Here is a 25082-nt window from a genome sequence, read left to right on the forward strand (position 1 = left end):
ACCTCTATAAATAGCACCACCACTATTGTAAAACATGACACAATTAACATAATTGCTTAACAATTAATTAATTAACTAATAACAATAAACAATAAAATTAAAAACAATGAGTAATAAATTAATTTATACTATTATGGGGCCGATCCGGGTCGGGAAGCACTCCGACCGAGCCGGATCCAGAGTGTTCTCCGACCGAGCCGGAGTCCTGCAGTCCGACCGAGCGAGTACGATGCGGCCGTATGCTGCCGGACTCGGTTTGGTCGGACTCCCATAGAAGTCAATGGAAGCCGGTCGTACGACGCGCACATGGGCTCCCATTGACTGAATGGGTACGTGGCGGACAAGTGCGCCCCCTACAGTGGGTATGTGTCGGTGCCATCCGCACCGTACATGCCTGTGTTGGGTCTCCCCCTGTGTCTGAGTCGTAGGGCTGCGGGTGACAGGGAGTCCGACACGGACCCCCAAAGGCAACCACCCGGACGATTTGCGAGCCGGACACACCGGCTCGCACAGGCTGTCCGACGCGTGCATCGTACTGGCTCGGTCGTGAATCGCATCCATTGCACGCCACGGTTAGCTTACGACCGAGACGTACGGAGCGGTTCGGACCCGTAAATGACTCGGTCAGTGAATTTCATGTAGTTCGCATCGTACTTACTCGCTCGTACAGCTGTACGAATCGGCCAGAAAACACGCGTACGGCTTGTAGTTTTTCCGCCCGGATCATGTTCGGTGCCCTTCCGACCCGGATCGGAATCGGCCCCGATGAGTATAAAATAACAATAAGTAAATATTATCTGAAAAAATTTAACATTATATTACATTTTAATTACTTGCCACACTACTCCCCTCTAAATACACAACTCGCTCATAAAAAATTGACACAATTGACATATTTACCAATTAATTATTAATAATTCATAAGTACTTAATAATTAATAAATAACAAAATATTTAACACAAGTAGCAATATGAAATAATAAGTACACAAATATTAATTAATTTGCATTATTAATTAATTAATTTTAATTAAATTACTTCCCACCCTATTCCCCTATAAACCCACAACCCACTACGGAACTAAACTACGCAAAATTACTTAACCTAAAATTAATTACTTCTAAAAATTTCAAACATACATTAGAAAAATAAACTATACTTTTAACACATATACTAAAATACAGAACACTAACATTTATTTCGATATTATTAACAACGATATTTTGACTAACGATATTACTAACTTCGATTTTTAAAAAAACAATATTTCTTACCTGCATGTCGATATTCTGGTCGACGATATTCTTGCAGATCGATATTGGGTCACATCGATACTTAAACATCGATATTATGGCATATTGATATTTAAACATCAATATTATGACTCTATCCCACCATCCTGGTATCGCCTCCCCTTCTTCCCCACTGTCAGTGGGAGCGAGTGCTGACTTAACCTCTATGGCGCTTGGGCCTGTTTGTTTGCTGGTGTGAGTAGATGGACAAGGAGTGATCCTCTGCCTTTTACGTTGGCTGTTTATTGGGCCTTGTTGGGCCTTCCTCTTCGCCCAGACCACCGTCTCACTAGGTGATTTTGTCGCATTTTACTCAAGGACTGTGGCCCCTTTCATCATCACTGATTTGCCTTGATTATTTATCTTGTGCACCTCCATTTGCTGTCCCCTTTCCTTGGTCAAGGAGAGTGGATGGTCTACAACTTCAGACGTGGGTAGAGGTGGTGAAGGACAGCCTGCGCAATCCTTTGCTGGTGATGCCATCTGTGTCTGTTCCCCTCTCCGAGAGGGAAGGCTGAGTGCATCCCCTAGACCAAGGGATAAACGTCTCTCTGTTAGGTCTATCTCCTTAGCAACAACGCTCACTGCTTGCGCCAAAAAGGAATCCAACGTAGTTCCACTTCTTGACCCACTGACCTCTTTTTTCTTGCCCATGTTTTGGGAGACCGGGAGCCAGATCAATGGGCAGTGAGCTATGGGTTTTGTGTTGCCAATGGTTTATCAATGTCACTGTCAATATCAATGCCAGTGTCAACAACAGCCAAGTCGATGTTCAGGGAATATTTTTCCAGGAGGGTCAGAAGGGGCCACTACTGTCAAGGTTTAACTTGTACTAAATCACCTAAGACACCAGGCGGTAGCTGTTCCGCAACCCGCCGCAGCCTGCCGACATGCCGATCAGAAGTAGATCAAGGAGGTGCTGAAGTGGTGCCCAGTCCCAGCCCCAACTAGGGAAGATCTATTAGACGGTCAGTAACTTCCCCATAGATCAATAACTTTCCGTTGGTTTTTCCAGGAGATGGCCAACCATAAGTTCAGCAGTAGTGATGCTTTAGCAGCTGCAAGCAGCAAACAGCAGCTGCAACAAACATGTTGCGTTTGTGGCATCAGGCAGCAGGTAGCAAGAGCGGGGCTACCCAACTCACTCGCAGCTCAGTTGCAACTACTCAACTTAGGGGACAATTACGATGTTGTGTGGAAACTTTCTGTCCGACACCGTCTCGGATTCGGGATCGACCGACTCGCGGTCGGGGGCTCCAACTGACCGATTACAATGCAACCGAACACTGTTCAGTCGAATTCTCATTGTTTCCTATGGGAGCCCGTGGTCCGCCCGACAACTGGCCGTAGCACAGGCTCCTATGGGGAAATGTGGGATGTGCGAAAAACCCTGCACCCTGTCGCCGACTCCAACCAGAGGCCTCAGGATGTAGGGGGGCCTGCTAGGGGCCTCCAAAGTCACTTTCTGACAGCCCTTCCGTGTCAGACATTCCGACTCAGAAAAGCTATTGGAAATGGGCATCGTAATCGCGGGGTCCAAAACGCTGTCCATATAGGTGTTCGATGCGGTTCCAACGAACTCTGAGAGCCAGTCATAACCGATTCGGAATGACCACACGGTTTCCATTCCGCCCGTGAACATCATAATCTGTTGGGCGTATTGTAAACCCACCAGGTCGGTCGGAAGGGTTCCGTCATGGTAGTGGAGTTTATAACTGTCGGGAGGACGCTTTCCCTCCAACATTGTAATCGGCCCCTTAGTCTATCAGCATTGCCACTTACCTCCTCTCCCTGGTTTGGTCCCAGTCTCGGTCCTGCAGCTGCCTCCAACCAAACAGAAAACAATGATTGGTTGCTAGTTCGATGTCACAGTGATAGGGTGGGGTAACAACTGTCTCTGCAGCTTAGGGACACAGGTGCAACTCAGGTGTGTAAACCACGGGTGAACAAGAGTGTACAGGAAGCATTGTCTCCGCACAGCTCAGCTACGGCAACCCTTCTGACAACTCGTCCAGTCTTCTCTACTAAGCTGCCCTGTCGCACACCCGCACCCACCCCCCTCAGCGAGCAAGCAGGGCGCAGTGATGGCGAACAGGAAACGTACAGGAGCAGGACCAAGGCAAACCGGGCTGAGGGGCAATAGAGTGTCCATTTACACAGGCCTGGAAATCGAGGGACTCATGTCAATCGCTCCTCCCTAAGCACACCGGCAAGCCTTCGGTGTTCAAAGGTATTTAAAGCGCCTCCAAGCTAGCAGCTTGCGTGTCGCAGCTCCTACTCCTTGCTTGGACACGCGTGTGACTGTGTGGCAGGCATGAGCGCAGCATCTTGCTGTTGATGGGGAGGAGTAGTAGTGAATCAACACTAATGGAAATTACTCATGTGGCAATGGCACATATCAAATGGGAATATATGAGGTTTTTAAGGCCTACATTTTAAATTACATTGACCTTTAATGTTCTTCCATTACTTTAAATATTATGATTGCAGTTACCTAGAAATGTTTGAACCACAAGACCTTTGTTATCTTGTAGTAACTTGATGTTTTTTCTGATATAAACTGTTTTCTTTAAAGGTTGAGGCTTCAATGCTTCCATTGTTGCCTCCTTAACACTTGCATAATGTCCTCTAAAACTCTAAAGGCTTAATTTACAAAGCTATTTATTCCTGAAAGCTAACCAAAATACAGTGATGAAATTATTCTCAGGGATTGCTGAGCACCTTATAATGCTACCGGGCACTGTTAGGGGGAGCAGTGGACACAGTTAGTTGTAAATCAACCAAAATGCCCTCTCACAAATCAACCACGGTGTGCTGATGCTGAATGTCAGAAAATACGAAAAAAGTATGTTAGTTGCCATGGCATGTATTAAGAACTGGGACACTGTAACTCAGAGAGAAAGCAGTCCAAATTCAAGATGAGAAGTTACTTACCTCCAGTAATGCGCTTTCTAGTTGAGACTCTGGGTCTTATTGCGATGTGTTGTGGAAACTTTCCGCACAAAACCGCCCCGGAATCGGGACCAACTGACTTGCGGTCTGCAGTTTCCTTTGCCCGATTACGATGCGAGCGAACACTGTTCGGTCGGATTCCCATTTTTTCCTATGGGAGCTTTTGTTCCACCCGCCAACTGTCCATAACCCAGGCTCCTATGGGGAAATGGAGTTGGTGTGAAAAATCATGCACCCTGTTGCAGGCACCCCACGGTGCCTGCCATACAGTGCAGGGTTTTACAGGGGGGTCCCTTGGGTCTCCCCTCAGCCCCCAACCGGAGGCCTGCAGGATGAAGGGGGCCCTGCCAGGGGCTCCCAAAGTCACTTTCCGACAGCCTTTCGTGTCGGACAGGCAGATGCAGAAAGGCTGTTGGAAAACAACATCGTAATCCCGAGGTCGGAATCGCTGTTCAATGGGGTGTGTGATGCGGTTCTGAACGACAAGAATCCTTTGAGAGCCAGCCGGAACCGATGCGGAATGACCGCACAGTTTACCTTATGACTGCGAACATCGTAATCAGTTGGGCCAATTGTAATCCGACCGAGTCGGTCGGAAGGTTTCTGACATGCTCAAAGAGAATCTGACTGTCGGGAGGAGGCTTTCTGCCCATAATTGGCCCCTCTATCTAGCTGCAAATTCCTCACCTTTGAATATTCCAAAGGTTACAGACTGGATCTGAAACCTTTTCAGCAGTACTTCTACGTGTAGGCAGATGGCGCCATGCAGCTCCTCACTGACGCTGTTCTGCTGTGGAAATGATGGGCAGAGCCTGGTGTTTGGACAAAATGTAGTATAAAAAATATTGTGATTCAAAAATATTGTGTCAAGAATTTTGGGATACCAAATATCCTCAACATGAATATTGAGGTAAGAATGTCGTTTTAAGAATTGTTTTTAAAATGGTTGCAAAACATATCGATTTAGAAAATATTGTCATGTAATATCATTTGTGTTATTTTTTATGGGTTTATATTATGTATGTTTATTAATTTTTTTATTTCTGTATTTAGCAGGATAATTTATTAAGTCTATCTGCTGGCACAGGAAAAAAAGGAAGTGGCGTCAGCACACAGGAGTGGCACCTATGTAGGCTCCACACGTCATTTCCAGAGCAGAATAGCATCAATGCGGAGCCATATGCTGCAACTTGTCACTCACAGCTTTACTGATGAAAAGTTTCCCCTTTTTTGACTCTATCTGGCTGGGTGGAGGTTTTAAGAATGTGGCTATTTTAATGTGTATTATCTTAATGATATGCAAATTAAAATTGGAAAACTTTTAAATGTACATTGCATTAACAATTTATATAAATAATAATGTATAATAATTAGAATATATATTCATTCTGTGAAAGTTGAAAAATAATGAATTTATTGTAAATAGTAAAATAAATATTTAAATTACAAAACATTTTTTTTATAAAAATGCAATTTAATGAAGCAAAATATTGTAAACAGTTTTTAAATAAAATGTTTTATTTTACATTTTTTTTTAATGCACACATTCTTAAGGTAATTTTATATTGAAAACTATACTGTTGTACAAATATTTTTTAATACATTATTATTTTTTTTAATTTGCATTTACGTGAAACTTTTTTGAAATATTGAGCAAGTAAACTATGCCAATATATTATATATGTATTATATATGATGTAGAAATTTGTATTTTAGTTGTATATTCATTTGTTATTGAGTTATTAGTGAAAACATGTGATTACAAAACTTAAATAATAAGATTACTAATATATTTAATATTTGAGTATATTTTCTAAAATGTATTCATTTTCATTAGTTTATGAAAAAACATGTTATTTTAAAATGTTGTTTTATATGTTTTTCTAATTTTTTGATTGTTAATTTTGGACAATGATTTTATTTTTTATTTTATGGTTCAAAGTGTAGGAATGGTAGTAAATATTTTATTGAATACATTAATTATTAATATTGATATTACATTTTAGGTTAATGTTCAATTGTGCATATAGAGGTTTGTTGTTGTTGTTACTGTGTTTTTTAAGTTAATTTTAGTTTATTTTATATATCAAAAACAATGTGTGAGCATGGAGTATTTTTTGTGTATATGAAATGTTAAGTGCGTAGCGCCTTGCATAAAATGTTTTAGATTGCAGTGGAAATTGTAAATGTCACCTCTTTAGTATCCAACACCTTCCCTAAATTGGTTTAGATTGGAGTGAGAATAGTAAATATCACCCCTTTCGTGTCCAGCACCTTCCCCAAATTGGTATAGATTGAAGTGGAAATAGTAAATGTCAACCCTTTAGTGTTCAACATCTTACCCAAATTGGTTTAGATTGGAGCGGTAATAGTAAATGTCACCCCTTTAGTGTCCAACACTTTCTTCAAAATAGTTTACTTTGGAGTGGGAGTAGTAAACGTCTCTAAGTTTCATTTAGCAGCCATTTTTATTTTCCTCTACCTTCAATTTGTAGTTTGTGTCATTTTTAGTCTACTTTCTGTGGTCGAAACAGGTAAGTCCTTTTAAAAGGTTATTTCAGGGTTTTGAGGTTAGGGGGTGTAGGAGGGAGGTCTAGAGGTTAGTTATAGAGTTGTTTGTGGGTTGTTTTTAATGTTTATTTGTATTAATAGGAGTGTTTTCACCACTGTGTAGTTTTGGGTTTTCGTACACTGTAGTTTGATAGTTTTGAATTATATGTTATTTATGTATATATTTATTAATATTTAGTTACATAAAAGTCTTTAGTTAATGCAAATATTTTTTGGTTATATTATTATTAGTTTAGTTATAGATTTTATTGGGGTGAAATGTAAGTATTTTGGTGATGTCATAATTTTTTTACTCAAACTTGTGTATAGTGTTTAAAGTTAGTTTAAAATAATTGTTTAATGTAAAAAGTTGTATTTTTTGATTTCTTAATGATCATGCAATTATGTTGACGATATTATTGTAGTTGATATTGTGTGATTCTATATTTTTGACATATTATGGGGCCGATTACGATGCGGCCCGGATCCTGGCTGCATCGTAATCGTATTTTCCGACTGCACCATTACAAAACTGGGGATCGGAAAATAAACCTGCCGGTCATTCCAGCTGGCTTCCAACGGGCTCATGGAGGCGGCTCGTAAGGACCTTTCCGCCATTGGGATTACGATGCATGGGTTCGGACATGGCTTCCATGCTTTTAAAAAAAACATATTTTATTGATTTTATAGGATATTTTATCATAAAATAGCATTAAAACAAACATTTCACAGGCAAATTAACACAAATACAATGATATCATTGAGGTTCATTCTAAATTTTGTTGCTGTTAAGATAGGGTAAGAACCTCCTACTTTCCACTTGTGGTACTTTGTAATTTACTTGCCAATTATCGTCTTCGACGTGGCTTTCATGCTGGCCTGTCCAGCATGGAAACCATGTCGGGAAGCGTGTTTAGGGGGGCCCAGCAGCGCCACCTTGTAGATGCAGCCTCCGTTGGGGGCCCTGTTGATCCATGCACCTTGTGGTGCCTGCAACAGGGTTCAGGGATAAACAACACCTCCCATTTCTCAATGGGAGCTTGTGTTACGGCCGGTTTATGGGAGAAATGGGAGTATGCAACCGAACAGTGTTCAGTCACATTGTAATTAGCCGGTCGGGACCGCCGATGGGAGTCCGCTCGGTCTCAGGCCCAATATGTTTATTTAAAGGTGGCCATATATTTGTTCCCAATATTTGTGTTTTCAATATAAGTAAAAATCGATATTTTTAAGAATGTTGGTGTTTTTGATAATTGTGGTTTTATTAGTTAAGCATTGGAAGGCAATAATTTTCTCAACAATATTTGTTCCCAATTGTTTTGTATTTCAATAATGTATGCATTTATAATATGTCAGTGATTCGCAAAGCCTACGTAAGCCACTCCAGCTCGCTGACATCAGTTGCTTTCGAGATTGTCCCAGACGCGGAGCCCCTAAAGCAAATTGGTGTGACCAATGTGCAGATTGCTAGACTTAGGATCTTATTAATGAATAGAGTCCAACCTCAGAACAGGGAGGATGGAAGGCTCAGTGAGGAATCAGCGGCTAGATAGTCTCTACCTGAAAGAGAGTTCTCAAAGGTAAGTCATTTGTTCTGACAAAGACTTTTAGATGCAGATTACTCACCTTTTGAATAGAAACCAAAGCAGTTCCTATTTGGAGGTGGGTCTGTGAATAGACTCAAACCAGAAAGTCCTGCAGTAGCAAGCAGCCATAATACCCCTCTCAGCGGACCTGACTGTTCACATGATAGTACTTTGTGAACATAGGGAGGGATGCCTACATAGCCGCCTGATGATGACAAACGTAATGGGGCAACCCAGTGTCCCTCAGAACCTGGGTATACGTATTTCAAGGATAACATTGGTTCTGTCGGGCTTTCAATTACTTTGAACAAGTAGCAGCAGCTTACTTATAACAAATATGAATGATATAACACACACAAAAACAATTATTTTTGAAAAAAATTGTATTCAAGAGAAAATCAAATAATAAAGGCTGTCACAATTTACAAATTCAATTGCAATGTGCAGAACGTGACTGTAGTGTACCAGTGACATGTGGTGATTAGTGATAAAGATAGTCCTCTATATACAGAAACAATTTGTGCAAGAAACAAAGGGGGGAAAAGAGAAATCATAGATGTCTTTATTATTAGCACAGATGCTTAAGGATCCAATGACGAATGGGGCTGTGATCATAAGCGTTGTGTAGACATTTGTAATAGGCCGACGTTTCGACCCTATATATAGCGCAAAAGTGCTATTGCGTCCAGGCGGGTCTTCCTCAGGGCAGGAGGGGGGAGATGGCAGCCCAAAAGTGGATTTCTAGGTATCGCTGCAAATGATAATTTCTTCGTCAGGTAAGGAGAGTAAGCCTCTGTCCGTCCGTGATTGAGTTTCCGAACTCAATCACGGACGTACAGAGACTTTTCCAGATCACAAAATACATCGGACTAGCACTAGTACGACTCCAACAGACGGGTGGAAGTCGAAAACAATACATCTTTGAGGCTCCAAACCGGCTGGTAGAGTTCTTTATCAATTACTCTCCTTACCTGACAAAGAAATTATCATTTGCAGTGATACCTAGAAATCCACTTTTGGGCTGCCATCTCTCCCCTCCTGCCCTGGGGAAGACCCGCCTGGACGCAATTCCACTTTTGTGCTATATATAGGGTCGAAACGTCGGCCTATTACAAATGTCTACACAACGCTTATGATCACAGCCCCATTCGTCATTGGATCCTTAAGCATATGTGCTACTAATAAGGACATCTATGATTTCTATTTTCCCCCCTTTTTTTCTTGCCCAAATTGTTTCTGTATATAGTGGACTATCTTTATCACTAATCACCACATGTCACTGGTAGACTACAGTCACGTTCTGCACATTGCAATTGAATGTGTAAATTGCGACAGCCTTTATTATTTGATTTTCTCTTGAATACAATTTTTTTCAAAAATAATTGTTTTTGTGTGTGTTATATCATTCATATTTGTTATAAGTAAGCTGCTGCTACTTGTTCAAAGTAATTGAAAGCCTGACAGAACCAATTGTATCCTTAAAATACATAGCCGCCTGGCAAATTAGTAGAACAAGTACTTTGTGTGCTAACCCAGTGGTAGCAGCTTTTGCCCTGGTAGAATGTGCTTTCCGCCCTTCCGGAGGCTGCTTTTTAGCCAGTGTGAAGCAGATCTTAATGCAGAGTATGATCTAGCAGGATATGGTTTTCTTCTGCACTTCCTTGCCTTTTTTCATTCCACACAACCCCACAAAGAGCTAGTCGTTAACTGGTGTTTTTTGGTATAATGTATGTAAAATCTCAACCCTCCCAAGGGGTCCCAGCAATGGAGTCTCTACTTAGAAGGGTGAGATGCAGCATAGAATGCCAATAAGGTGATGTTCTGGCTGATGTAGTACAGAGTCACAACTTTAGGCAAGAAAGATGCTGGTGTCCACAATACCAGGTTACCTGGGAAGAAGGTGTTGTACAGTGGGTTGACACAAAGAGCTTAAAGCACTTACATCAATAATTTTCATTGCCATTGGGTGGAGACATTTGGGAAGTGAGTTTTCTCTCCCACCAGCCTGGCATTCGGGTCAGTAAATGCCATCTGCCTCCTGGGACGCTATTTCCATTCCCTTTGGGACTCCATGGCTCAAGTGTTGATGTAAGTGTCTCTGAGAGATGAGAGAGAGCACCAGATCCAGTCTGTTGGCACAGGAAAAAATGGAAGTGACGTCAGCACACAGGAGTGGCACCTATGTAGGCTCCACACATTATTTCTAGAGCAGAATGGCATCATTGCGGAGCCATATGCTGCAACTTGGCCATTCACAGCTTTACTGCTGAAAGGTTTCCCCTGTTTTGACTCTATCTGGCTGGGTGGACGGAAAATGCATTTGGGTTCAGCCTGCTCATAGATGCCTGGAATACAAGTCTTTCTGGTATGGGTGTTGTTTTAGAAAGGCAGGATCCTCCTGCAGCAGGTCTGTGTCTCCTCACTACTGGGCGGTTCACAGGTGGTCAAGATCCTGGCAGCATTGTATCAGTCAGGTTCCCATTAAATTTCAGGAGAAGCTACTGCGTTGCATGTCCTTGTTGTAGTACCTCTTCAATGGTGTTGGCTTTGACCTCAGTGGCAGGAAGCTGCAAGTCAAAGACCTCTGCTGCCCTTCTAATCACTATCGGAAAAAAGGTTGACTATTCAGTGGTTGGGCCTGGAGTAGTGGAGTGTAGGCCGGTGTTAGGTGAGGTATCAAACCCACTGGCATCTTATAGATTCAGAAAATAATTGTAAATCATCATAAACATGACTGTTGACATCATCAGAGTCAGGCAGGTCATAATGGAGCAGAAGCGTCTCTGAATGAGAGAGGGGTAATGTGTGTGAAGGTTGTGATTTCGGTGAAGGTTGCAGTGGATTCACTTCAGAGGATGAAAGAACTATCAGCTCCACCTCCCACATCAGAGCTGTTGGTGCCAGTTTCGACACACAGGATTCCGGCATCAGTCTTTTATTAGCCGTGAATCAGGTCCTGAAGTCTGGACTGACCCCCAAAGCAAGGTAGAGAGTACAGTCAGTGTCTGGGATGCATACAACCATGGTAACCTGACTGGAGACCCCCTTGGACCTTTAGGAACCGTAGACACAACAGAGGGATCCAGTAGAGTGTGGAAGAGCTGCAACATGGCATCCCTAAATTCTTTGATCGGTTGCAGCGTCGTGGATGGACCTGCAAAGTTTCGAAGACAGAGACTAGGCTTGCAGCTTTTGGGTACCTGGGGTGTTGTGCGACTTCACTTGGTGGGGGTGGCAGGATGAAGGGGAACTATGCTTGGACCTCTTGTGTCCTTCTTTTTTGACTTACCTGATGACTTGGACCTTGAAGAAGATTGGTCACTGGATCGGCCTCGGGATCAGGAATGCATCTGAGTACTCGACTATGAGTAGGGAAAGGTCTTCCTAGCTTTTTGCCAGTGTTCTACGTCTAACATGACTTTGTGATCCCGTATGGCATTCAGATTTGTCTTTGCACACTTCTGGCATAACATGGAATCATGTGAGGAGTGCATACACTAGAGAGAGACCTCGGAAGGGTCCGTCACCAACATCTGTTTGTAACAACCCTTACAAGGTTTAAACTATGTCATTTTAAGAGGGCACATATTTCTTGCACACTGGGAAATTTTGAAGATAAAGGTCTGTCACGCCTGACAGAATTTTGGGAAGCGAGCTCCGGATCATCATCATAAGGTGTGGAAAGAAAGGAACTGAGGTCAGTGCATGGAAGTGGCAGTTATCTAGGGGTCCTAACATCACAACAGGGCAGGATGGACCCGACAGGGAGCTGCACAATGCCACCTACGGAAACACAAAAGAATTGCTCAGGAACATCTCCGGATCCAGTGTGGTGCCTGGGGGTATTCAGAAGGTGAGGAATCTATGGTTAGAAGTATCCATCATAATATCCCACCATCCCTGGGATTGAAGTAGACTTTTTTTTGAGAGAATGTGCACAAATGCACCTACAAAATGCAGTCACTAAAAATAAAGAGAGCAATTGACTGAAGTAGGCTGACTCAGTGTCCCATGTTGCAATCTTTGAACGGTGACAGAAAAATGTGAATAACAGTTTGACAGACCAAGATGTGTAGACAACTCACCCAAAACCACTCTATGTATGTGTAGTATGTATATGTTTGGGCAAAAAAGTCTGGGCAGAAATCTAAAGCTGTCTCTAAGGTCAAACTTTAAAATGCCAGCTCATCGAGGGCACCTTTTTGGTACAGAGAAAGTGTGCCACCTGCAGATTTACAACCATACAAAGACTAATACAACTTGGCCAGTAATTAAAAGTCAAAATACTGGGCTTAGAGTTATTGATTTTGGCCAGTATTTCCACCAACCTAAGGTACTGGTCTTTGTGAGTTACTGGGCCAGAATGGGCAATAACCCTCTGTACCCGAAATTATCAGGTCCACTATTGAAAGTCGCCCCTGATTCAAGGCCCTTTTCCACCTACACTTTCTAACCCTAGGGGTGAACTCCGCTACGCTCGCGGAGTTTGTGGAGTTTTCTGCACTCCGCGTTACGGAGGGGAGTTTTTTCCTCGTTTGCGATTGTCAACATCAAGTTGGTGAGCGCGAGTGTGAAAAATCAACATCCCTGCGAGATTTCTCAACGCAGGTGGTCGGAGTTCTCATTGCAAGTGGTCGCGTATGCTCCCGACCGCTCAGGTTGAGAAACCATCTGTTTGCGTTGAGAAAGCTGCTGCTCGAGTAAAAAATCTACTCGAGCGGCAGAAAGGAAGCTGTGCCCACTTGCACTGTGCATGGGGCAGTTCGCAATGATTGCACAGTGCGGACAAACACCTTGCGCTGAAAATTACCACGAACGTCATTTCTCTAACGCACTCCGCCGCTTGCGGAGCTCCGCGAGCACGGCAGAGGCTTTTTTTGCACTTCACGGAGTTCCGTGCAGAGGAAATCCACGAACTCCGCCCAGGCTTACACTTTACCGCAGCTTTCATCAGAGAGAAAACATTCAGGGAAACACATTGGATTTTACAGAATCCTTTGCTGCACCCAGTAAAATTCATAATTGGATGGGATGGTTGCTCCAACGGAAATGCTACTCTGTACAACTCATAATGGGTCCCTTTGTCATGTTTCAGCATCTAATTAGGAATACAATTTGCATCTAGGGCTGATATACATGGACAGGGATCTTTTCCAGCTGTAACATTGTTCTCTGTTAATGACAAGCATGGTGAGATTTCAGTTAGCCAAACCTTTCTTATAAACTTAGAAAGTAAGCTTACATTTTTGGGAATAGAGTACTGCAATTTTGCCACATAACTGGCACTAATTATCACTACACCAAACAAACTCAAACAAGGAAACATGAAAATTATCTAGTACTTACTTTGATATATCAATGAGGATAATGACGATTTCTGGGGAAATGTTTCCCATGTTCAAAAGCTGCTGCAGGTTCTCAGGTTTCTCGCACAAAACGATTACTGCAGCAGAAACAAGAAGCGACAAGCATGCTAGGATTAAAAAAAATGGGTGTGGCAAAAGAGATCCCTGCATAAGGACACAATGTAAAATAATGATCAAAGAGAGTAAAATGTTTCTTTGCAGATTAAGCTTTATTAGTCTTTGCATAATTTTCATAAATGTTTACGTAGGACAATTCTTACATTTTTTTATAATGCCCAACACTATAAATATATAGAAAAACAAATATTGTCATCATTGATGTCATTGCAAATGTTGCAGCAATGTTATCAATGGTGTTATGGACCATGTCATGAGTGAAGTTATATGTCTGGGAATTAGCTGTGCATGGCTAGGACACAAGTTATATTAACTAGAGATAACTATAACTGGTTAATTTCAGTATTTTTCTGAGTTAAGTTGTCATTGACATTTTCAGGTTTGTTTTAACTTAAAGTAAAATTGATTTTACAGAATGGAACAAGCTAATGACACCAAACGGCGCTCCAGAGGGCACTGCTCCTTTCTGCTACTCGAGTAGATTTTCTACTTGAGCAGAAGCTTTCTCAACGCGAACGCTCGTGACCTGCCGCGACCGCCTGCAATGAGAAATATCGCTGGGAGACATTCTAGCACCCGAAAATCATGCTAGGTGATGAAAATTCTCATTCCCAATCAGCAACTTAATGTGGGCGAGCCATGCACACAAAAAACTGATGAATATTGCCAGAGCTCTGTGTTCCAAATGGAACGCGGAGTGGGCAAAACGCTGCGAACTCTGCCAGCAGGACGGAATTATTCACCCACCCCTGATCAATATATATAAAGCAGATCTATCATCTTTCTCTAAAAATCACCAATATTTTAAATCAAATGAATTTTTCAATAATTCCCACAATGTAATGTTTATTAATATTGTTTATTAATATTGTTTATTATAAAAATGTGTAATACTTTTTTTGTAAAAAAAAGACATTGAGCCCGATTCACAAAGGTAAACGTCCAACATCACTACTTTAGGTATTCACAAAAGGCATTTAAGAGAAGTAATGTTAGACTTTTGTCTTAGTTAAACTTGTTTTGGCCTCAGCTAAACTTAAGACCATAACTTACGTTTAATTGAGACAAAATTCTAACTTTGCTACTCTTAAATTCCCTTCGTGAATACCGAAAGTCATAAAGTTAGACTTTCGTCTCAGTTTACCTTTGTGAATCAGGCCCTTTGTCTATGACTCTTTCATTTACATAGTTTTAATTATTACATTTTGTGGATGAAAAATTTCAAAATAAATATCAAAGACATATTTTTTTTTAAAGGAATAAAACAAACATGTCTCTGAGTTTCTCTTTTAAAAATGTTTGGCCCAAAAATGCAATTATAAAAACAACCACAAGAGGGCCTTGCACTCCAGCTGAAGAGGATAGAGCTCCAGCTAGCAGTGCTTCAAAAACTCTAGTAAGTTCTCCTCAGGTCGTGGATTTAACGACCCAGAAGACTTACTGTTTTATTTTTTTAATGTTCCTGAAGTGCTGCTGCGTTTCCTGCAGCCCTCCACAATATTAAAGAAATGGTTGGTGGTGCCCTAACTCCTTCTAGGAGCACCATCAGGATCTAAAAATATTAGTAAAAAGCCCTCGCAGGGCATTATAGGGTACTCCTCACACGAAACAGTGAAGAATAAATGAGTGGCTCCTGACACTTATTTATTATTCTTTCTATTTTTGTTTATTTATTATTTGGGTGTCCTGGTTCCACCTGGGACACCCAAACTTTAAGTTTTATTATCTTGGCCGTGGGAGGGGAGCCACGTGTCTCTTGCAGGCTCTTCAACCAGCACCTATAGTTGGTGCTGGTGGGAGCCCGCTAGTATTTTAAAATGAGTGCCCCAGTGCCCACCTAGTGTGCTCATAAAAATACAGTGGGGAGTCCCAATGCCCTCACAACCCCTGCTGGCTCCCCAACCAGTGCTTATGCCGGCAGGAGTCGGATAATATTTTTAAGTGGGTGCCCCTGTACCCATCTAGGGCACCCACAACATTGCCACATGTTGGGGTCACAGGGGTGAACCCCAATGCCCACAGCCCTTGTCTTCTCCCCAGCCGGCATGCATGGCCCCCTTTCTGAGCTGTAGATCCTCTCCGTGGACCCCATCTCCCGGGCCTGATGAGAAAAGTGTCCTGGGGACCCCATCTCCAGAGACACTGCTGTGTCTCCTGCCCGGGACAGTGTGGGCAGGGAATATAAACTGTACTCTCCCAGGCAGGATCAAAACTTTGATACCACCTGATGAGAGCGCTACAATAAGTTGTGCCCGCCAGGGCGGGAGCAACTTAATCAAGCCAGCTCCCACTGGCACACACGAAGGGAGCTGGATGGGAGCTGACAGAGGTGGGGGCCATGAGGCACCCCTCGAGGCCCCAGCGATTGAGCTGTTGTGGGTACCCCGGGTGGGCACCCACTGTAAGATAATAGCACCATCCCCCGCCATGCACAGTATTGTCAATAATGATTGCATTTCAGATGTGATTAGGGATGTTATAAATGCAATCAATTAATATGTCATGAGTAAAATGCAAAGATAAAAGCAATGTAAAGTTAGATATTCTTATAATTCCTAAGTATAATGTCACTTTAACCTTTGTTTTTTCAGTGACTGTCTGTATTTTTTTTAACGTAAAGTAAGATGTCCATCACCGTGCACGGTGAGGAGTTAGACGCAGGACCTGGCCTGGCATTGTATTTTGCGCTGCCCCCACAAAAGCTTGCTACGCTGCCCCTCCTCCTTGCCATCCATTGTCCAAGTCCATTTTCCTGCCCCCTTACTCCAGTCCTGTGTGGTCTTGAAACATGACTGCCCTTCTAGCCTGCCCTATATGGTTAACTTGCTGCCCCTACCAACCTCCTCTCTGCCCTCCGCTGTCCGCATCCATGCACCTGCTCCCTCCCTCCAGGCTTACATGATTAGATTGCTGGCCCTTCCCACTCCACCTGACTTCCTTTGCCCAAGTCTATGCCCCTGTCACTGCCCTCCTGCTTAACCTCTGTGCTTAGATATTTTATTTTTTTACAGAGTTTTATATAGCGCGAACTTGACCCAAAGGTATCGGGTATCAGAGCGCTTTACACGAGCACCAGTTGCGTTACATGAGGACACATTATTTTTTTTAGGCACAGGAAGATTAAGTAATTTGCCCAGAATCACAGGATGTTGCGCGTCCCTGCCGAGACTCGAACCTGGTTCCCCAGCTCCGAGGTCGACCGCCCTAGCCGTTAGGCCAACTCCTGCTTCCCCCACCCTCCAACATCTGTATGTATTCCCCATGTTCCATTGAGCTGCCACTGCCCCTCCTGTCAACTCTATGTGTTCCGTTCCACTGCCCCTTCTGCCTGCCCAGCGTGGTCAGATTGCTGCCCCTGCCCCCTCCACCCTTGCAATTCTTGGTCTTTTGTGCTGCCACTGTCCTTCCCACCTGCCCTGTGTCGTTAGTTTGCTGCCCTTGCCCCCTCTCTCCTTTCCTCCGTTTTCCGTATGTATGCTCTTGTAGTCTTCCTTTGGCCCTCCACCATGTATTGTGCTTCCACTACCCATCCTGCCTTCCCTGCATGGTTAGCTTGCTGCTCCGTACCTTCCCCCTTATCCCCTGCCCTCTGCTGTCCATGTGCAGGCCCCATCCCCTCCCTCCTGCCTTCCACGGTCTGTTGTGCTGCAACTGCCCTTGCTGCCTGTACTTTATGGTCAGCCTGCTGCCCTTGTCTCCATTCCCCCTCTGTTGTCTGCGTGCATGCCTCTATCCCCTCCCAATTGCTTTCCACGATCTGTTGTACTACACTGCCCTCCAGTTTGCCCTCTGTGGTGTATTGTGCAGCCACTCCCCCTAACGCATGCCTTCTAAGGCCAGTTTGGTGCCTCTGCCACTTCCCATGGGCGGGGAAACAAAAGTTTGCTCTTACCCAGAGGGAGCGCTTTGAAAGCACCTGTTAGGTTGGAGCAGACTAGTCTCCCTGCCCGTGCTCTTGAGGGCAGGAAAATAGAGTCCTGAGAGTGAGCCCCCTGGGACACCATAGTAGAGCCAACCCCAGGCTATGTGCCCCCTCCCCTATACCTGTATATTGTCAGCCCCAGGGGATGGGGACCCGGGGCCTTTACATGCTTGGGTAGGGGGACGTGCACCCTTATCCCCTTTAACTTTATCTAGGCCTGGGGAATGGAGTCCCTGGGGCCTCAGTGATGCTTGGGGAGGTGGAGGGGGACCACTTGTTCACCTCCCCTTTAAAATAGTGCCAGGCCCTGAGGGATGGGGACTTGATTGCCCATGTACCCCCTCCCTAATTATTACATTTTGTTCCTAATGTTGCACAAGGTGTGCCCAAGCTCTGATTTTAAAAAGAAATTCTTATATATGACGCAATCCCACAGGATTCCCATGGGAACGTAGCTTTAATAATTTTTTTGCATTTTATTTTGCTCCCACCATAAGGGCTAGGGGGCAGTGCATCCCTACCGAGGCCACTTATATCTTTTTTTTTTACTACTTTCAGGACAGAGCAATAAGCCCACAAGTTCAGTAATGGCTTAATGGCTGCCTGCAATATTTTTTCTCATGTTGCAGACAGCCATTCAGAGTGCTCGCCCCCGTGGAAGCCTGCGGGAGCAAGTTGGCCTAAGAGAACAAAAAAAAAATCCCTAGGCCAATCAAAATGCTCTATTTTTTTATACTGGGTTCGAGGGACTCTTGCGAGAGTCCCTCTAACCTAAATGTCCAGATATATTATTATTTTTTATCCCTAATTTCTCAAAAACTTTGCAGTTTTTGCACTATCGCTGTTCAAAAAATCTTTGGAAAATGCATGGGGATTTTGGGTTTTGAGACCCTCCGTTTTTCTTGGCCCCCACTTGACGGATCACCCCAAAACTTTCCATGAAGAAACTAGTCGAAAAAGAGCACTATTTTGGAAGGTTTTTGGAAGATTCATCCAACTGAGCCGCTTATTAGCAAACCAAAAAAGGCATTTCCTATGGAAACACAGACCTAGCTATCTGCCCAGTGGCAGCCGCCACGGGATACAAATACAAATTCCAGCTCAGCATGGATGGCACTGTGCTAATGGTATGCTTCAAAATTCTGCTAGAAAAACAGCCATTTGAGGTGAGCAGATTCAGAGTGTCACTGGTGTTTTAGGATGCTCCATATAAAGGAGCTGCTCTCTGTCTAAACTTTGGAACAACCCATAGTTCCTTGCTTCCTGTTTTGCATAATTTATGCAGCACTCTAAGCCTGAATAGGGGTTGTCTTGATTTATACTGGGCACTCCTTTATGTCTGGTCAAAGCAATACATCTCTTAAGAGCTCTAACTAGAGCAAAACGCATGTCAGGGGTTGTATTTATTCATTACTGGTTGGCTTCAAGGCCGTACTGGCCGTAGCAGGCACCGGGCGTTTCCTTGGTGGGCCGGTTTTGTACCGTTGGGGGCCATTTTCTTTGGCTGGGAGCCACCCATAGTTCCTTGCTTCCTGTTTTGCATAATTTATGCAGCACTCTAAGCCTGAATAGGGGTTGTCTTGCTTTATACGGGGCACTCCTTCATGTCTGGTCAAAGCAATACATCTCCTAAGAGCTCTAACTGAAGCGAAACACATGTCAGGGGTTGCTTTTATTCATTACAGGTTGGAGCCTCTGGTACAAGCCAGCGCTAAAGGTCCGGCATTCAGTGGCCAGCGGTCAAACCATTTTCTTTCCCAATCCTAGAAAGTCACATTGGCAACTCAAGACAAACATAAGTGCGGCGTGAAGCTAATGCTGGGCTTTCCCAATTTAACATGCTTTGCGCTAACCGGTTGCACAATTTTCTAATGGGTCAAAAATGTATTTTCTGCTGCAGAGGAACTGGTCTCCTAAATCACTGGGCTTTAGAATATATGAACAGTTTCACATCTGAACCGTTTTCAAAATCTGAGGCTTTTTTTCACTACTGTACCAGAGAAAAATGATTCACAAGGACATAACTTGGACATATTTTTTTTTGTAATAAAAGCCTTGGGACAAAAGCGTTAAAACAAGCTTTATAAAAGGATGTCTGTGGCTGCGCGTGACTTCATTGTCATGTGGAAGTTGTTCACAACCCGTTAAATGTAGGTGAAATAAAGTGATGGGATCCATCGAGACATGCGCCTTACCGTTGCTTTTACGCTTTGGGTCTGAAAGTATTCTTTTGAAATCTTTCTCTGTTCGCAGGATCTCCTTGAATGTCAACATCTGGCTAAAGTAGGCGGGTCCGGCCTGCAGAGAATTAATGTACCTGGAAAAGCAAGTTCTTTGTTCAGGGAGCAACAGGGACACGAATCAGGATGAAGAGGAATTAGGATGTAGCGCAGTGAAGCAGTGATATTATATGGGAAACAGCAGGATATGACACAGAAGAGTTGGGAGTAAGGGACGGCGAGGCTGCCATATAGGAAACAGCAGGGTAGGAATATAGGAAACATAGGGGCTGTAATTTGGCAAACAGAAGTACAGTATTATAGGAAACATCAGGGCTGAATAGAAGAAACAAAAGGGCTTCATATAAGAAACGGCAGGAACGCAGTATTTGAAGTTGGAGGATTACAATACAAAAAGCAGCAGGTTCACTATGCAGGAAACAGCAGGAATGCAATATTGGCAACGGCAGGACTAGAATACAGGAAACAGAAGAAATGCAGTATAAGAAACAGCAAGACTCCATATATAAAACAGAAGAACCACGATACAGGAAACGGAAGGGCCGCAAAGTAGGAAGCAGAAAAGCGGCAAAATCGGAAACAGCAAGGCTTCAATGTCGGCAGGAGAAGGGCTTAAAAATAGGCAACAGCAGGGTTGGTGTAAAGAAAATAGGGCTGTAGAAACGGTGGAAGAATGGCTAAAATAGAGGAACAGCAAGGCTCAAGTAACAGAAACATGGCTGTAATAAAAGCGAATGGCTAAAACAAAGAAAATAGCATGGCTGCTGTATATGAAACAATATGGCAATAAGATAGGTACCTGCAGTGACACAGTACAGGGTACAGCAGGAATGCAATATAGGAAACAGCAAGATCCTAATGGAGGAGATGAGAGGGCTCCAAATAAGAATAAGGTCAGCAATAGGGGGAGCAGCAAGGCATCAATATTGTCAAGACAAGGGCTGGAATATACACGAATAATATACACAACTATAGGGCTGCAATAAAGAAAACAACAGGGCTGCAGCAGGGATAAAATGGGGTATGGCCAGACGTGCAGGAAGAAAACGTTACTTACCTTCGGTATCAACTTTCTGGTAGAGACTGTATCTAACCACCTTTTGAATATTTCCCCAGGTGTCAAACTGGATCCAGAAATGTTTTAGCAGTACTTGTGCGTGCAGTCAAGTGGCGTCATACGCCTCCACACTGATGCCGTCCCGCACCAGAAAAGACGTATGGAGCCAATTAGGGCATCACTCCCACATGCTGATATCAGTTGCTTTTGAGGCTGTCTGCACTCCCAGACACAGCGTCCCAGCATCCAATTGGCTTCAACCAATCAGCAGATTCCTAGACTTGGGATCTTTTTAAAGGGACAGAGCCCAATATACACAACAGGGAGGGTGGGAGGTTGGGTGGATGGGGTCTAGGAATATATGGTTAGACAGAATGTCTTCCGAAAAAAGTGTTACTGGGGGTAAGTAACTTGTTTTTCTGATAGAGACTCCTAACCTCAGATTCCTCATCTTTTAAGATACCTAAACAATACCAATTTTAAAATGGGTCTGTGTATTGGTTCAAACCAAAAAATCCTGAAGAACCAATGTGATGAAATGCCCCTCTTGTTCAACCTGGCCGTTCAGGCAGCAGTGCTTTGTGAAGGTATGAAGGGAAGCCCATATAGCTGTCTGACAAATGTCCAGGACAGGAACTCTACATTCCAAAACAGTGGTAGCAGCCTTGGCTCTATTAGAACGAGAACTTAACCATTCTGGGGGCTATTTTTTGGCCAGTACACAGCAGATCTTGATGCAGAGCATGATCCAGCGTGAGATGGTTCTTTTCTGGTTTGCCCTTTTCCACTACAGTGAACCCCACAAAGAGCTGATCGTCCACTTGGTGTTCTCTGGTAAGACTGATGTAAAAGCTCAGCGCCCTCCTTGGGTCTAGGCAATGGAGTCCCTCTTCCTTCTTAGAAGCAAGATAATGGTTTGACCAACATAGAACAATGCCACTAATTTTGGAAGAAATAATGCCAGAGTTCTCAGAACCAGTTTGTCTGGGAAGAAGGTGCTATACGGCGGGTTGACACAAAGAGCTTGGAGCTCACTCACCTGCTGTGCCATTGTTATGGCAACGAGGAACACTGACTTGAGGGTGAGAAGCCACAAAGGACAGGTGTATAGTGGCTCAAAGGGAATGTACATCGAGTATGTGAAGATCAGGTTAAGAACCCTGTGCAGCATAACAAAGGGAGAAGGAGAAAACAAATGCTGGAATCCTTTAAAAAAATGCATCACAATAGGTGATTTTATTAATGAGAAATGATTTGGCATCCTTAAAAAGGCCGGAAGAGCTGAAAGATACTCTGTAACTGTGCCCAAAGCAAAGCCTTGCTGGCAAGGGACAGAACAAACAGCCCTCCACAGGGCTTGGTCGCCCCACTCACTGCTGCCGCTCCTGCCTGCCTTTGCTGCCTCCTGCCTGCAGATTCCTTCGCTCGCTGCCCGCTGCTCCTGGGAATTTCCCGCTGCTCCTGGGAATTTCCCGCTGCCCGCTGCTTCTTGGAATTTCCCACCGCTGCCTCCCTGCGGCCCCGCCCCCCTGTGATTCCATTCGCCGCCCCGCTCCCACCACCCAGCTGCTCCTCCCTCCCGGCTCCTTACTTAAGGGGACCACAGAGTGTGACCGCTCAGCCCTCCACAGGGCTTGGTCGCCCCACTCACTGCTGCCGCTCCTGCCTGCCTTTGCCGCCTCCTGCCTGCAGATTCCTTCGCTCGCTGCCCGCTGCTCCTGGGAATTTCCCGCTGCTCCTGGGAATTTCCCGCTGCCCGCTGCTTCTTGGAATTTCCCGACGCTGCCTCCCTGCGGCCCCGCCCCCCTGTGATTCCATTCGCTGCCCCGCTCCCGCCACCCAGCTGCTCCTCCCTCCCGGCTCCTTACTTATGACGCCCCCAGAGCGACCGCACAGCAGACGCGCGCAGCGGGAGTGCCGATTGAGTGCCGAAGGTGCGCCAAAGGTAAGCCCATCTGCGCCCGTCCGCGCCTGGACCGCGCCCAGCGCCAGACCCCCTGGTCCTCGCCCTCGCCAGCACACCCTGCACATCTACGACGCCAAAACCCTCCACGCACTCAACGCCGGCCGAAACACCGCCTGCTACCGAGCCACCCCGAGACGCACCCACGGACCCTTCACCTGCCTGACCTGCCGCTTCACCGGCCTCCGACCCAACACCGCACCTGCTAAACCGAGCCCCAGCAACAAACACCTGATGTGCATCCTGCTCAACACCCACTCCGTTCACAGGCATGCCGTCGAACTCTGGAACCTCCTCGACTCGACAGCACCAGACATCGCCTTCCTGACGGAAACCTGGATGAACGCCTCCTCAGCGCCCGACGTCGCCATCGCCGTCTCGGAAGGCTACAAAATCACCAGGAAGGACCGCGTCAACCAGACAGGAGGAGGCATCGCCATCATCCACAAGAACACCATCCGCATCACGACCAACTCCGATGACACCTTCACCTCCGCCGAACACCTCCACTTCCAGATACACACCGACCCCAAGACCACGCTCAGAGGCACCCTCGTCTACAGACCACCGGGACCACGCACACAGTTCAGCGAAGACATCACAGACTTCGTCAGCCCGCACGCCATCAATTCCACCGACTACATCCTCCTGGGGGACCTCAACTTCCACCTGGAGGACAACAAGGACCGCAACACCACTGCTCTGATGGACAACCTGGCCAACCTCGGACTCAAGCAACTGGTAACCACCCCCACCCACTACGCCGGCCACACGCTTGACCCAGTCTTCTCATCCAGCAAATACGTCACCTTCAGCCACTCCACCAATCTCCAGTGGACTGACCACAGCTGCGTCCACTTCAGCTTCAGTAAAACGACGACCCACCACCACCCTCAACAAGCCCCCCGCAGGAGCTGGAACAAGATCACCGGCGACCAGCTCACCACCTTCCTCAGCCAGAACCCCCCCACCAGCTCAACGGACCCCAACGAAGCTGCCAACAACCTCACACAGTGGATCACCAACTGCGCAGACGCCCTCGCACCACTGAAGAAGAACCCCCCCAGCAGACGCGGCAGCAAGAAAGCCTCCTGGTTCACCGACGAGCTCATCACCTCCAAGAAGAACTGCCGCTCCCTGGAGAACACCTGGCGCACAAACCAGACCACAGACAACATGACGGCCCTCAAACACGCCACCCGCAAACACCACCAACTGATCCGCGCCACAAAGAAGACAGCCTTCAAGGAACGACTGGACAACAACACCCACAACAGCAAGGAACTCTTCAGCATCGTCAAAGAGCTCTCCAACCCCGACGCCGGAAACAATGACATCACTCCCTCGCAAGACCTCTGCGACTCCCTCGCAGCCTTCTTCCACGACAAGATCGCCAACATTCACAACAGCTTCGGCCCACCAACCACGAACCCCACCACCGAACCGATGCCCCCCACTGCCACCCCAGTCAGCACCGAAGACACAACACGCACAATGAACACCATCCACTCCGGATCCCCTACGGACCCCTGCCCACACCACATCTTCAACACGGCCGACCACATCATCGCACCCCACCTCCGCGACATCATCAACGCCTCCTTCAACACCGCCACCTTCCCGGAGTGCTGGAAACACGCCGAGATCAGTGCCCTGCTGAAGAAACCAACTGCAGACCCCTCCGACCTCAAGAACTACCGCCCCATCTCGCTCCTCCCGTTTCCTGCCAAAGTCATCGAGAAGACCGTCAACAGACAGCTAGCCGCCTTCCTCGAGACCAACGGATCCCTCAACCACTCGCAATCCGGCTTCCGAGCCAACCACAGCACGGAGACCGCCCTCATCGCAGCCACAGACGACATCAGATCCCTAATGGACAACGGGGAAACTGCGGCCCTCATCCTCCTGGACCTCTCCGCAGCGTTCGACACTGTCTGCCACCGCACACTGGTACAGCGCCTGAACAACACCGGCATCCAGGAGAAGACCCTGGAGTGGATCACCTCATTCCTCGCCGGAAGAACCCAGAGAGTCCGC

General features: G+C 45.4%; 1 protein-coding gene across 1 annotated transcript in view; it reads right to left on the minus strand.

Moving 5' to 3' along the window:
• The window catches only part of LOC146833580 (guanylyl cyclase C-like), a 619755-nt gene that overhangs the window by 503505 nt on the left and 91168 nt on the right, over positions 1–25082 (minus strand). The window contains exons 5-6 of the mRNA XM_085601439.1: positions 19981–20102; positions 13727–13823 (exon numbers count right to left, since the gene is read on the minus strand). Of these exons, the coding sequence (XP_085457565.1) occupies positions 13727–13823; positions 19981–20102 (219 nt within the window). The remainder of the gene's footprint in view (positions 1–13726; positions 13824–19980; positions 20103–25082) is intronic.

Source organism: Triturus cristatus, chromosome 4_2 (assembly GCF_964204655.1).
Source record: "Triturus cristatus chromosome 4_2, aTriCri1.1, whole genome shotgun sequence".
NCBI classification, from domain to species: domain Eukaryota; kingdom Metazoa; phylum Chordata; class Amphibia; order Caudata; family Salamandridae; genus Triturus; species Triturus cristatus.